The 14,139-nt window shown below is 35.2% G+C and overlaps 1 protein-coding gene across 1 annotated transcript; it reads right to left on the minus strand.

Annotated features, from left to right (window-relative positions):
- Window positions 1–2,856: 2,856 nt before the first annotated feature.
- Window positions 2,857–3,758, minus strand: LOC137393173 (uncharacterized). Its single transcript, XM_068079610.1, has 3 exons — window positions 3,700–3,758; window positions 3,379–3,519; window positions 2,857–3,299 (listed from the first exon to the last, which is right to left on the minus strand). Exons 1-3 carry the CDS (start codon window positions 3,716–3,718, stop codon window positions 3,145–3,147), a joined length of 315 nt encoding a protein of 104 aa, XP_067935711.1. The 5' UTR covers window positions 3,719–3,758; the 3' UTR covers window positions 2,857–3,144.
- Window positions 3,759–14,139: the final 10,381 nt, after the last annotated feature.

Consider the following 14,139-nt stretch of genomic DNA (forward strand, 5'->3'; position numbering starts at 1 on the left):
GTGCTGATCCGGTGCATGGCCTCCAACATTTTCAAGTCGTCAGTCGTAAGCTCTTCCTTGTGTTTGTTTGCTTTGATGGATTTCTTGTTTTTAATAACAATAATTGCAATAGTTTATTGGTTGCGACCATATTCTTTGGAAATATTAACAATACGAGGGCCTTCTTCCTATTTATTTATGACCTCCAACTTTGTTGTCATAAAAATCATTTTTCTTTCGTCTTGTAATGTTTGTATCAGTCTCAGATTCCATAGCTAACGAATTATATATAGATACTTGTAGTTATATACATATGCTAAATAAAAGTTAATAGTAAATGGGAATATAACGCTAAAAATGAATATTTGCTCTCGCTTGTGTACTTTACACGAAGTTTCCCACGTGGAGTGCTGACCTGAGAGAAATCGGTCATTGTGTCTCTTCTAAACATTGTGATATTTTATTCGGCGAACCACATTTTGGCGTTTTTGTTATTTCGACGTATAATTATAATAAGCACACCGACTGCCAAAATTGAACTCAAACGAAAATTTTCTTGAATTCGTATGGCGAAATAAAATTTGTACGATGAGGTGAAAATCTCACCATGTTCAACTTCGTAAGGTGAAAAAATTGTATACTATATCAGGGTAATCATATCCTGAGGGTGCACTGTATATAAGTCTCAAAGTTTGTCGTTCAGCTGTCCAGCCGTAGCACTTAAAATTTAGCAATGAAAATCCATATCGCACAAGATTTGATCTTAGAACCTCTCGTTCACAAGACGAGAAGGTAACCCAATAGGTTACACGAGATGCAATGGATTCATTGAGCGGTATGAGGTTTAAAATCTATCTGGGTTAAAATATGCATAGCAACTCTGCGTTGCGCACAGCGTCACTAAAGCTTGTTCTCACCGCTGTTATTAGTAAGTTTAGCAATCCGGATACTAGCTTACTAAAATTAGCCAATGACAACTACATTACCTGCCACTGTTTATATAAGCTGTTTTAACACCCGTGCAACGCCGGGCATTCAGCTAGTTGATATATAAAATGAGCTAATAAATGGCTGACCAATGTTTCATAGCTGTCTGACTGATGTGTCTCAAAACAACAGAGTTGTCTTTTCCCGTGTAAGCAATGATACTGAATACATCGAGAATGGCAGTTTTAAAATATTTCTATGTATTTTAACAGCCCTGAGAAAGCTAATAATATGTATTTTATGAAAGTTCTCAGAATAGATCTTGATCACTCTTTCTGCTGGTTAAAAATTGTAAGGCATTTATCTCATCTTTTCATCTTTTCCATCCTTAAAATCTTTTCTTTCTTTTACTTGCAAAGTTAACGCTGTCATAAAAGATCTAGAAAAGGTTTCTCAGCTCAGCAGTAAGAAACTGCAGAGAAACAGCTGATCTATATTTTTCTAGAACAACTCATGAGTTAGATTGACACCCTCTGTGTTTGCATTGCCACTTGTCTGTTTGTCCTACTGTTGTTATCAGCACATGATTTCCTCATTAAAACCTCGAAACGGACTGTTAGCTCATGTATCCTCACTTCACAGCTATGACATCCACCAACAATCTCGAAGCATGCTAGATGTAAATATGAAAGCTCCATAAACCATAACTGACAGATTTGGAACTCAATTTCGTTGTTTCACCAACTCGACTCCATTTAAACCACTTGGCCTGTGTGTTCTAATCTATTGTATCTATAACACCTAGCTTGTGTGACTTGCTGAGCTCTTCCCTTAGCTCTTCCTACCTATATGTAGTAGCCTAAAATGGTAGAAATTGGTCTTTACACAAAGACATAATCGTTACAAGTATAACCTAATAAAATAAAGGTGGAGGCATGTTGGCCACTATTTACAAGTTGCCTAGTTACCGGCTACTCAGACACCATTGACTGTAGGTTTCTACCTTTGCTACAGACAAATAAAACAGCTCAGAGATTGATGCTAAAATCATCATAGCTCTGTGGAAGATTTGTAAATCCATATAAAATCTGCTGCAGTATTAATACTATGGTGTTAGTTCAATATAACACTTGATATTTGCTATGCTTATTACAACCTACCAAAACAAGTTTCATGTCAAATACCCTTTGATTGCAGGGCATGACCATCTCTCTCGTCGACAACAACTGGGCATAACATTCACAGGTGTATTCGTTATGCAGTAGAAGCTTATAACGTCTCAGATGCTATTCAGAAAAATTAAGGTATATTTTAAAAGTTACATTTTAGGTACCAGGTCTGCTACCAACCATGCAAGTACCAAAGAGTAGCCTTAGGTTACATGTCAGACTGGCTAATAATAATAGAGCTATGATGTGCATCTGAGTAGCACATGTGACAGTGATTTGAAAGTTTAGAAGTTTATTTTAGGGCTATTGCTTAACTAAACAGCGTTTTATTTAAATTCTACTCGGATCCATACTAAAATCTTTAAGAGATTGCAATTTACCTCAGATGTTGATATAGTGTTACAATTCATTTACAAAAAATACTATTGTTTATTCATATTGCTCACTAAAAATAGAAAATGAAGACTATGATTTTCTGTTACTGATGTGAATTTTCATAGCAATGTATAAAAACACAATGCTGTCTACATACTATAATACAACACATAATAAACTATATCACCTAAAACAATATATAATTACTGAGGTATCCTGAAGTAAAATTGCTGGTTTATATGGCAAGAGAGGACAAGTCCAAGTGTTCAACAAAACAGGCGCAACCCGACCAGGGTTTGGCAGGTAGAAGGGCATAGTTATGTTTGGCGTATTACATAACTTTTCAGCCATCTAGCAAAAATGAGAAATACTGACATGTGTAAATGTATATTATTGATATCAGCAAACTAAAAATTGAAAAATTATTATGATAGCGCGCAAATGGTAGGATGGATTTTTAAAGCGCTAAACAGGTATAGCATCAAGCAATCTCACATTTTTTTGCAATAATCAGAACGGGTATAGACTTTGTAAAATCACTGTAGTGTAACACTTGCATAGAATGATATTTTATATAAATGATAGGATAACTCCTTCGAGCATGCTTGAAAATTGTCTGTCTCATGTTACACATCGGCATCATTGTACATCGGACTGGTATAATGAGTTGAAACAGCCCAACAAACCGAAAAGATTATACTTTTACTCTCTGTGTACGACACACTTCCTGGTTTTTTCTTTCGCGTAGGTATGGAGTTCTTCGCCTTTTTTTCATTCTCTTTAACGCTGCCACTTCTTTTTCTATCTTTTTCAGATGGTTCTCCAAAACGGCATTTCTACTTTTATAGTCTACAAAGCAAGCAAACTAGTCATCTACCTTGCAACATAATGAGCAGCTCACAATAATTTCAAGAACAATAGAAAGTACCTTTCAGCTCCTGATCACTTTCTAATATACTTTTTTTTAGAGTTTCAACCTCCTGTTGCAGTTCAGCAACCTCACCCGCAGTTCCTGCTACTGCAGGTTTAGCTCGTTTCAGCTGAACCCTTGGTACACGAGCTGACACACCTGTAATATCGAAATAAATGTAATTTAGCCATACTAGTTAACTCAATAAGCTACAACTGAATCATCTCTAGTTCCCTATTCTTACAACTACTAAAGCTTCAACTTGACTGAAAACAAGAAATTCTGAGCTCCTCGAATTACTAATCAGCCAGTTTTACCAGAGAAACTAAAGTTCCTTACCAGCAGGTAGATGCTCCATATTAGCAGGTTGGAGTGAGTTGTAACAAACTGTAGGCTTCTTTCAATTGTCATTGTATGGGAATGAGCTGGCTGTCATGGCTGGTTCCTTCTATGCACGGATTTCCTATGATGCAACCTTCAGATGGAATTGAGAACATATAATACTTGCGTGTTTTCCAAATCTGATATGCCATCAGTAAAATGGCATTCAATTTGGGGAAACTGAACTTTCCAATCTGGAAATCCCACCTATTTGGGAAATTGGAAAAATTTTCCAAGGCTTTCCAATATTATGGGAATTTCCAATGATCAACTTTCCAAATGAGACCTTCCATACAATAGAAAAAAACTCTCTGAATTTGTTGCATTTATGAGCCAATCTGCTTGTGAAGGGTGTCAAAATCCATCTTTCCATTTTTATAAATGCATCAATGTTTATCACACTATATATCACAGGTCCATTATGTTATAATTTGTTTTCATTTTACTGACTGAAAATTTTTTTTATGTTTTGTGCGCGTGTGATTTATTTCATCAAATATATAGTACATACAATTGCATACATACGAACAAGAAAATAAAGAAAAGTTTGAAACAATTGTACATCAAGAATCAAACAAAAGCAGAGATGATGGGGCCAGTGCGAAATAGCAGAGCTAACCAGTCGCAGGCCCGAGTTGACAGCATAAGGCGTAGACACTAATGCTCACCAAGCAGAGCTAAGGTGGAGCCTTATCTCCGTTTTAAACTCACCAATAGGTTTTATTAATTTCAACGACGCTGGCAATTTATTCCACAGTGCAGACATCACAAAGTTAGATGTTCGTTAACCAGCAGATGAAGAACAAAAAGGAGTAAGAAGTGAGGATGATTGAAATCGGGTGTTATAATGTGAAGATTTTTGAAATGCTTGTGAATGATACAGTTTGTGTGCTCTAATAAGTGATTTGTAATGATTCTTTCTATCAGCAGTCAAAATTTTAGAGTCGTGAAATAAATCAAAAGTTGGGTAACCAAAAGGCTTTTTATAAATAATCCGCAATATTTTCTTTTGAAACTTAATTAATTTGTCAAGCTGAACCCAAGAAGCATTTCCCTACGATTCTATAAACTAGCATAATTTAGAGTGAATAAAAGAGTAGTAAAGCATTATCAGAACCTTTCTTGGAACAGTAGTGCTTAATCGAAAAAACAGTCCTGAAATAGGTCTTAAGTCAACCAGTAAATTCCGTGTGTGTGAGGACCAACTCAAATTCTTATCAATTGTACAAGTGTTTATATATAACACAACTGCTAGCACTATTAATTAACACTTCTAACAAGCCGTGTTCAGCATGTTGGTCACATCAGATCAGTGGCAGCAGGTGCTATCAAAGAGTTTGAAATGTAAATGACTGCAATGGTAAGAGATGGCAGGTGGTATTTTATCCTTTTGCGATCTGTCACGGTTATTTGCTTTATGACGGTTCAATTAGAACCAATTGAATACGAGTCAACTCCGCTTGTTTTTTCAATAGTATTTATTGAGCGCACAAAAAATATTATTATCAAACCACAAAATAGTTACATAACTGTGAAAAAAGCTGAAAAAATTACCACAGATATTTGAAAGGAAGTTTAAGAAAGATATTGAACACTTGGTACTACCAATATTTGCATAGAGATAAACACAAATAGTTGATGCCTTTCAGCAACTGAAAAATAATAATCGGCAGCGATAGCTGCGTCAAAAGTCAAACTAAGCCAGTCTTAGTGCAGCAACATTACACACAACTCTAAAGACTCTAGTCTTTATGGTTCAGGTTATCATCAAAAGATAGGCGATCACACTGCTCTACATTTGATTAGGTCTAATCAGAACTGTTGTGTTGTAGTTTCCACTGATAACTGGCAAAGTTGCACTACAAGCTTCCGAAGGTGTTATTTTACAAAGTAATGTTCTAGCAGGCCCTTCCACGACGACAACGTGCTGGCTCTTCGGAAAGGAACAGTCACTCGGGCATCATCTGATATGAATATCTTCATGCAAAAGTTGATAATGTTTGATACGCTTTTCAGCACACTATGTTTAAAGTGGGTGCTCGAAACCCAAATATTAACTTTAAAAAAAGAACTATTAACACAAGACAAGCGCATCAGCTACTGAGTTACCAAACACTGAGTCACACTAAAACTATAATTTATAATCACGCTAAAACAGGCATGTTGCTGATTGTTCATTTTTAACAGTCAGGAGAAGACTCTTGCTCTGCGTTGAAGGTAATCGGCATCCTCTCCTGTACGTCAGCTACAATGGCAAACACCAAGTATTGGTAAAATAATTCTACATTGGCTCTCTATAATATATTACTAAAAATCAAATGCTTATAATGTGTCAACCGTCATCGTAAAACTATTGCTGCCAGTGTCTTTACCCTGACAGCAGATTGCCACTTGTTGCCTTAATCCTTATAGGTCAATATTATTACTGTTATCGTATTTTTAAGTTGAGTTTTCTGTTCATATGAGTTTTGCTGATAGCCTTGTCTGTGTAACGCTCCCTCTTTCACCCCCCCCCCTCCTGTTTAACAATTCTTCGTCCCACCTGCCCCTCCCTCCTATTCCTTCCCCTCGCTCACCCCGTTAAGTTGTAACAGGTATTTTATTTCCTTGGCATCTTTAACTTCCTCTTCATTCTGCACCCTTTCTAGAGCAGTCGATCTCATTTGATAAGTGAAATTGCAAACTGTTTTTAAATGCTACAGCTACGCTATTTTAATTACAATATACGTTTATTTCTTTTCCCTATTTCTATACACTAGTACCTACATCTTAATGGAGTGGTTCCCACTTGTTGTTGAAGATGCCTGACCTTCCTTTTCAGTTTCTTGTTTCTCTTCTTCACACCTGTGTGAAACAGCAAATAGTCATAAGGAAGAAGGCTGCCAAGAAGAAAAACAAATATTATTTGATCAACTATTCTGTATACTGAAGCCAAAATGATCTGATCATCATGAAACTGAAGAATTTTGAGAAAGCAAATTCTTAAAACAGTTTGACATATTGACCTTCAAATCTTTACTATAATAAGAGTCAAGTCTGTCCGTCTGTCCGACCATGCGAAAAGAGTTAGAAAAAAGTATTGCACCAAAGAGGAGTTAAACCTGAGTAGTCAGATTCCCAGACACACACTCTCCCATCTCACCACTTCATCATCTGTTCATATCTAAGAATAATTGTGCTCATAGTTATTACACATGATGATCTCTCACGCAGCATGGGACTAGCAGGGTACTAGTATTAATATTAATAATAATAATAACAGCTATTCTGAGAGAAAGACAGTAAATCTGCTATTAATTAAAGCTAAATAAGGATATAATCTAACTAGTGGCTTTACTGGGAGGATAAATCGCTTGTTATATGTGGACGATTTGAAGCTATTTTGGGAAAGAGCATATTTGAAATTAAACAGGTTTGTTTATGGAAACTACAAGTACTGGGGTAAGCTACAAGAAAACTGCAAGATTCCAACAACTGTAAGATGAAAGGAGTGAAATATAGTTAGGGGAAGGAATATGGGAAAAAACCAAATTAGCATTTAAATGAAAGAGCTTATAGTAGGGTTGTGGCTGTTTTTCAATACACAGGAGTGATTATTTATTGTTGGACAAAAGAAAGATTACACAGGTTACGGAATATAAACAGGAAGACCGCAAGGATTACGACTAAGAACTGAGCTCTGCACGCTAGAGTTGATGTAACTAGGCTATATTAACTTCTAAAGAGGACGAAAGGAGGGCAAGACTATAAGGACGGAGAAACATGGAATATTGTATTATGTCTAACAACCAGAGAAAGAGACAACAAGTTTGTAAAATGATCCATAAAAGAAGAAACAAAAATGGAATGCCAAAACCAGCATAATAACCAAAAAAGAAAAAAGGAGAGTTGGCACTGCATTGACAACACATTCAAGTGTCTGAGATGGCAGATTTTGAGAAGACTCAATATTCAATGTAAGTTACGCAGTTTAGGTGCAGTTGGCTGGGTTCGTCCATAAATTAACCAATTAGCAAGCTGGACACTTAGCAAGTTTCACACCAACTTAAATTTTCCAAAAGTAGCGTGACTTCAGTAAGTGAAACATGATCGTACTTAGCTGGATGATGTCATCTCAAAAATGCTTGAAAACTCGCTAGTGCACTCAGACCTATTAACGTGTATAGATGTAGCTAAACCAGAATGAGGGCTTCATCTGTTAGCATTGGTCAGACAGTAGAAAGAGAACTGCCCACAGACTCTCAACTTTCCTTTCTACTGTCACTTTACCAGCTCCACACAGTTATACTCTCCGAGTCGTCAGCGATGTTATTAGTGAACATACACGGTACTTACGAGAGAGTTTAACAGTCTTGCTACAAAGTTCCTGTCTGAGCTGGCTCACAACAGCAAAAAGTTCATTCATCGGCTCTAAAACATTTCTGTTCGCTTGAGACGTGTTTCCTGACTGGGCTGTCATGGTCAAGGTCTTATCAAATGAGCCTGTAATGCATTCATTAGTTTTTGTTGAATGCTGCCACAGATTGCTGATATGTAACTTTGCATAGTTCAGTCACTTATATTAATGCTTCTTCTGTCTACATCGTTTGCATGTTTACATTAATTGTATAAAAGAATATATAACGCTTGCATCTTGAAGCTTGGAGACCAGCCTGGACTCCCGCTTTGTCGTCAGTGTCTCATCTTTCAAAACCTTTTTTGCTACTTGTTACTATAAAGTGTACATTCTGAACCTGAAAGATGTCAAGGTTAAGCATATATTTCTGTGTTATAGTCTTGCAGCTGCATAAAGTTGAACAGCCGTCGAGTAGGGCATCGGTTTTTAAGGATACATTGTTTTATGGATGCACTGTATTCTATTAGTGGCAACATTTAGCCAGTGGCCATAATGACCGACTTCTCTGGCAGAATCGCAGAACAAGTTAAAAATGTCCCAGATTTAGTGTAAATCCTGTAATGCGACGGAGATAGTGTACTTAGATTAGCTGGATTGGTTCTCTGGCATTCATTTATCTAGCAAGTCAGTAGCAGCCAATTTTAAAAAGTTTCCACAATGCAAATAGCGTTTATTTAAGAAGATTAATTCCAGCTTGCAGACGAGCGTGCAACTGATTGTCATATCTGCCGTTCCTTTTACCTGTTACTCACCACCAACACTCTAGAACATTTCCTAGGGAAGCTCAATATATGCATAAGGAATCAATCATCACCTCATCAATATTGTATTATTACTAACCTGTCTGTTTATTCCACACTTCAATGCTGAGAGTGATTAATTTTGAAGCTTGCAAAATGATAGCAAGACTAGAACGTTCTTCTAGAAATGTTGACGTATAGACTGCTTAGTCAGCGGTAAAAGCTGTAGTTTCTAATCTAGAGCTGTATGACTCTCTGGAAGTCTACAGTGCGTATGAATAAGGAATTGATAAGAAACCAGAGGCACTTCGTCACAAACTATTCATTACGTACCGTTTATGCAAATTTTTTCTTTAGGTACCAGTGTGAGAGGACAACTCTTAACCACATGGAAAGAGAATCTTGAAACACTACTTTTATATGAACCTACGAGTTGTGATTATTTATTGACAATCTGCAAACATTTTGAAGTTTCAAACAGTGATAAAACAGGATAAAATGTTATGTGTTAATTTTTAATACAAGTTGGCCATCTGAAATGAGCAGTTAAGCCCTGACAGGCCCTATCTGCTCGAGCCAAAGCTCTGTGGCACTCTGAATAGAGCCTTCCTATCATATGAAAGCCGTAAATAGATAAATTTAAGTGTGCAAATGCTTGTAGTCAGGTCAGAAGTTCAGCTACTGTATGATGTATTAGTTTCATATGATGGTATTGAGTCTGATGGTCTGTGGAAAAACTTGATCTTTCATATTTGCTATCGGGTCCTATGGTACCATAATGGGCATAGAAAGAATTCTAGTTTTTTGATTACAAATTTGTTATAAAAAATTTATGGTTTATAGTAATAACTTTGTTTTTGGCATTTATGACACTGCATGGCAATACCTTGCTTTTTATGTTTGTGGCAAGGTATGTGGTATGTAAAGTATATACATACATATACCGGTAGATATAAAAGTATATACATACATATACCAGTAGATATAAAAGTATATACATACATATACCGGTAGATATAAAAGTATATATATATACATATACCTGTAGATATAATTGTCTAGTAATCTATGACTACAACTGCTCCTCCGTCGAGTATTAGTATAGCTTTATGATAGCTAGTATTAGTATAGCTCTATGATAGTTATTATTAGTATAGCTCTATGATAGCTAGTATTAGTATTGCTCTATGATAGCTAGTCGTAGTAAAGCTTTATGATAGCTAGTGTTAGTACAGCTCTATGATTGTACACGCCTTATAAATATGCGTAAAATAAGTTTATATGCTATTACTTATTGTGTGTATCTGAAGTTTAGGATCTTTTTAAATTGTAACTCTTTCCTGGTGTTTAAATGGTTTGTAGACATAGCATATTATGCATGTACTTTCCTTTCAGCAATGTTTGTATTGTTTAATGAGCTACCATAAATACATGTAATTGTATAATATACAGAGTCAACGTATAAATACACATGGCTGTACAATATACAGATTTGAAGTATAAATACGTATAGCTGTATAATATATGAACTCACAGTATAAATACATATAATTGTATAACATATAAACTCACAGTATAAATACATATAACTGTATAATATATGAGCTCACAGTATAAATACATATAGCTGTATAATACATAAACTCACAGTATAAATACATATAACTGTATAATATATAAACTCACAGTATAGATGCTTATAACTGTATAATACATAAACTCACAGTATAAATACATATAACTTTATAATATATAAACTCACAGTATAAATACATATAACTGTATAATATATAAACTCACAGTATAAATACATATAACTGTATAATATATGAACTCACAGTATAAATACATATAATTGTATAACATATAAACTCACAGTATAAATACATATCTACTATATGAACGGCAATCATTGTCTGTGTGTGTGTCCGCCTTATAGAGTACCGTACCTTTCGGACTATCAGCGGCTACTAGGTATCTAGGGCGCATTAACGGGAATCTCCGGTTAGTACACGCCTCTATACATAACCTATTCATCGTTTGCCGTTTTCACACAAAAATGACGCAATAATTTCAACTCGATGGCTTTCTTTTAGCTTCATGACACGCGATGCTTTTTTGTCCTCGACGTATTAGGGCTAATTTGTTTTCGGCAAAACGATATAGACAACAGACTCTCTCGATATTAAAATTTGGCGATCAAATTTTATTAACTCTATAAAACATGACGTCATTTTTGTGAACCTCTATTTCTTGTTTTTTTTAAGGTTTAATTGCTAAATCGCTGTTAAGGTCACTACTTTTCACGCTGACGATTGTATTATCCCGAGCGGGAATAGCATCTAGATTCTCTCACCTCCGATCAGACAAAGACACTACAATATTTTATTTTTACATAACATATCGTCGTACCGGTATCGTCGTATTCAGTGTTTTGATGGATAGCTGTTGGTGAACAGTAACTTTTTTATACACACACTTCTATGCAAGAATTGTTATTACTAATTCAACATATTCACGAATTTTATTTTGTTTTCTCAGTTCGTATTAATTGTATCATTACCGAATCATCTCATATTGTAATCGTAGCAAAACAGACTCAATTTAGCTAATACTTGCTAATTATTTTACTGTTACATCTAAACCTTTTTATAGTTGTTTTATTTTTAAGTTTTATTTGACCTGCACAAAACATTTTTCTCATGATATGAAGTTTGAAAGTTACAGTTGTTTGACAAAATTTGATCAACTTTACAGTTGTTTTTATTTTCTCTTTATTTCAACTACACAAAACACTTTTCTCATGATACGTTACCTATTATGTTTTTTCATGTTACCTATGTAGTTTGAATGTTAGAATGGCAAATGTTGTTATATATGTTAAATACAAATAGATTTTCTGTGCAAAGACTTTTTTATTACCCAGGTACAAGTACAGCTTATGGTGTAAAATGTTGAAAAAATACTTTACCAAAGTTGTTTTCTTGCCTTGGAACGGATTAAAATTTACATTATTTTAATGGGAAAAATTGTTTCGGATCTCGAACAACTCGGCTTTTGAACTACCTTCTGGAACTGATTATGTTTAAGAACTGAGGTTCCACTATACGTTATCAAAAGATATAGGTCACTGAAAGTTATGAAATTTTAAATTTACATTGGTTTGAAAACCTTTACAGTTGTTTTATTTTCTCTCTTAATTTATTTCAACTACACAAAACACTTCTTTAATGATATGTAGTTTGAAAGTTAGAATGGAAATGTTGTTATATGTTAAGTACAAATCAATTTTCTGTGCAAAGATTTTTTTTACTACCCGGGCAATGCCGGGTAGCACAGCTAGGCTTGGGGCCGTGGCGTCACTCGGGGATGCGTTGGAGACCTTTTTTGCTCCGAGTACAGCGAGAGTCACCAGGCGCGGCTTTCCGGATGAAAGAGTTGGCGAGTGCGAGGCGATTGCTTGCAAAGCGATTGAGTGCTAGGCGATTGGTTGCGAGACGATTGGTTGCGAGTGCAAGGTGATTGATTGCAAGGCGAGTGCGAGGTGATTGATTGCAAGGCAAGTGCAAGGCGATTGATTGCGAGGAAAATGCAAGGCAATTGATTGCGAGGCGGGTGCGGGCTGATTGATTGCAAGGCGATTGATTGCGAGTGCGAAGCGATTGATTGCGAGGCGAGTGCAAGAACGCGATTGTCAACTGCTCGGCGGGTAAAGACTGGTCAGCTGAGGCGAGGGCTCAGCGGCAGAAGTGCGCAATTGTCAACTGCAAGTATAAACGAGGGTGAACGGATGCATGAATCTAGAATATTTACTAGATTTTACACGTATCTAGCTGTAAGACACATTGCAGATTTCGATTGTTCTCCCCAACATTGACATGTATATGTGCATGCATTCTCTGATCAGGACAATTTCAGTAGACTGCATATTTGGAGTTGTTTTACAGTATGAAAGACAACTCTCAATAAACCTTATGCTGCACGTGAATCTGTTCCTGTAGACGGGTAATGCAGCTAGTAACTGTATAACGTATAAACTCACAGTATAAATACATATAACTGTATAATATATAAACTCACAGTATAAATACTTATAACTGTATAATACATAAACTCATAGTATAAATACATATAACTGTATAAGATATGAGCTCACAGTATAAATACATATAACTGTATAATACATAAACTCATAGTATAAATACATATAACTGTATAAGATATAAACTCACAGTATAAGTACTTATAACTGTATAATACATAAACTCACAGTATAAATACATATAACTGTATAAGATATGAGCTCACAGTATAAATACATATAACTGTATAATACATAAACTCATAGTATAAATACATATAACTGTATAGCCTAATATATAAACTCACAGTACAAATACATATAACTGTAACATATATTTTACTGCAAGAGTAGCATCATATTTGTGAAGCTTGGTTAGTTTATGGGTAATTTTACTACATGTAGTATTTATTAAAGCAAATGTTAAGGTCATGTACCTTGAAGCAGTTTCAAAACCAATCTGCTATTAATACTGACTACACTAGAGTTACAGGCATTTACATTAAAGTTGATCTTATTTTTCTGAAAACGGGAGTTACTGCCTCTTGATACACATATTGATATAATAAAAGGTGATAATGTGTAGAATTAAAGTTTGTTTGAATGATTTCTCTGGTAACTTAATCTTATGCACAATCATTTACACTCATAGACTCATGACAATTCATTTAATAGACAAACACTTCATTAACATAGTTAATTGTCGTAAATGATAAATGCTCCCAACTTCTCTGTACTGGCTTCTGATCCATATAAACCTATAAGCATTGGAAGTATGATTTCACATGTAATATAGTATGTTACTTTGTTAGAGAACCCATCAATTTGCTTCAAGTAACTCAATTCAATTGTTTAATCTTGAGTTGAGACGAACTCACATGTAAACTTATGTAATCAATTCATGGTTAATATATTTTATAGTTGCTGATTGTTTAGAGGTAACTTGACAGCACACTAACTAAATAAACTACTAACACAAGACTCTATAGCCACAGAGCATAACTACTACTTACCTACTATTCATGTGTAAGTCAAACATATATGGAATATCCAGTGACTCTTCAACTCACTGAAAACAATAGCTCAAGTAGAAACTAATAACTTGAAACAGTGTCTGCCTTAAGTAATTGTGTTGAAGTTTTTAGTTTTGAACATTGAAATCTTTTGATTTTTTAATTAAA

This window comes from Watersipora subatra, chromosome 4 (genome assembly GCF_963576615.1).
Source record: "Watersipora subatra chromosome 4, tzWatSuba1.1, whole genome shotgun sequence".
In the NCBI taxonomy this organism is placed as follows: domain Eukaryota; kingdom Metazoa; phylum Bryozoa; class Gymnolaemata; order Cheilostomatida; family Watersiporidae; genus Watersipora; species Watersipora subatra.

Bases quoted from the DNA above. Each gene is read 5' to 3' on its own strand.
- LOC137393173 (XM_068079610.1), bottom strand. The intron at 3,300-3,378 runs GTACTTTCTATT...CTTGCTTTGTAG, and splicing joins AAGTGATCAGGAGCTGAAAG to ACTATAAAAGTAGAAATGCC.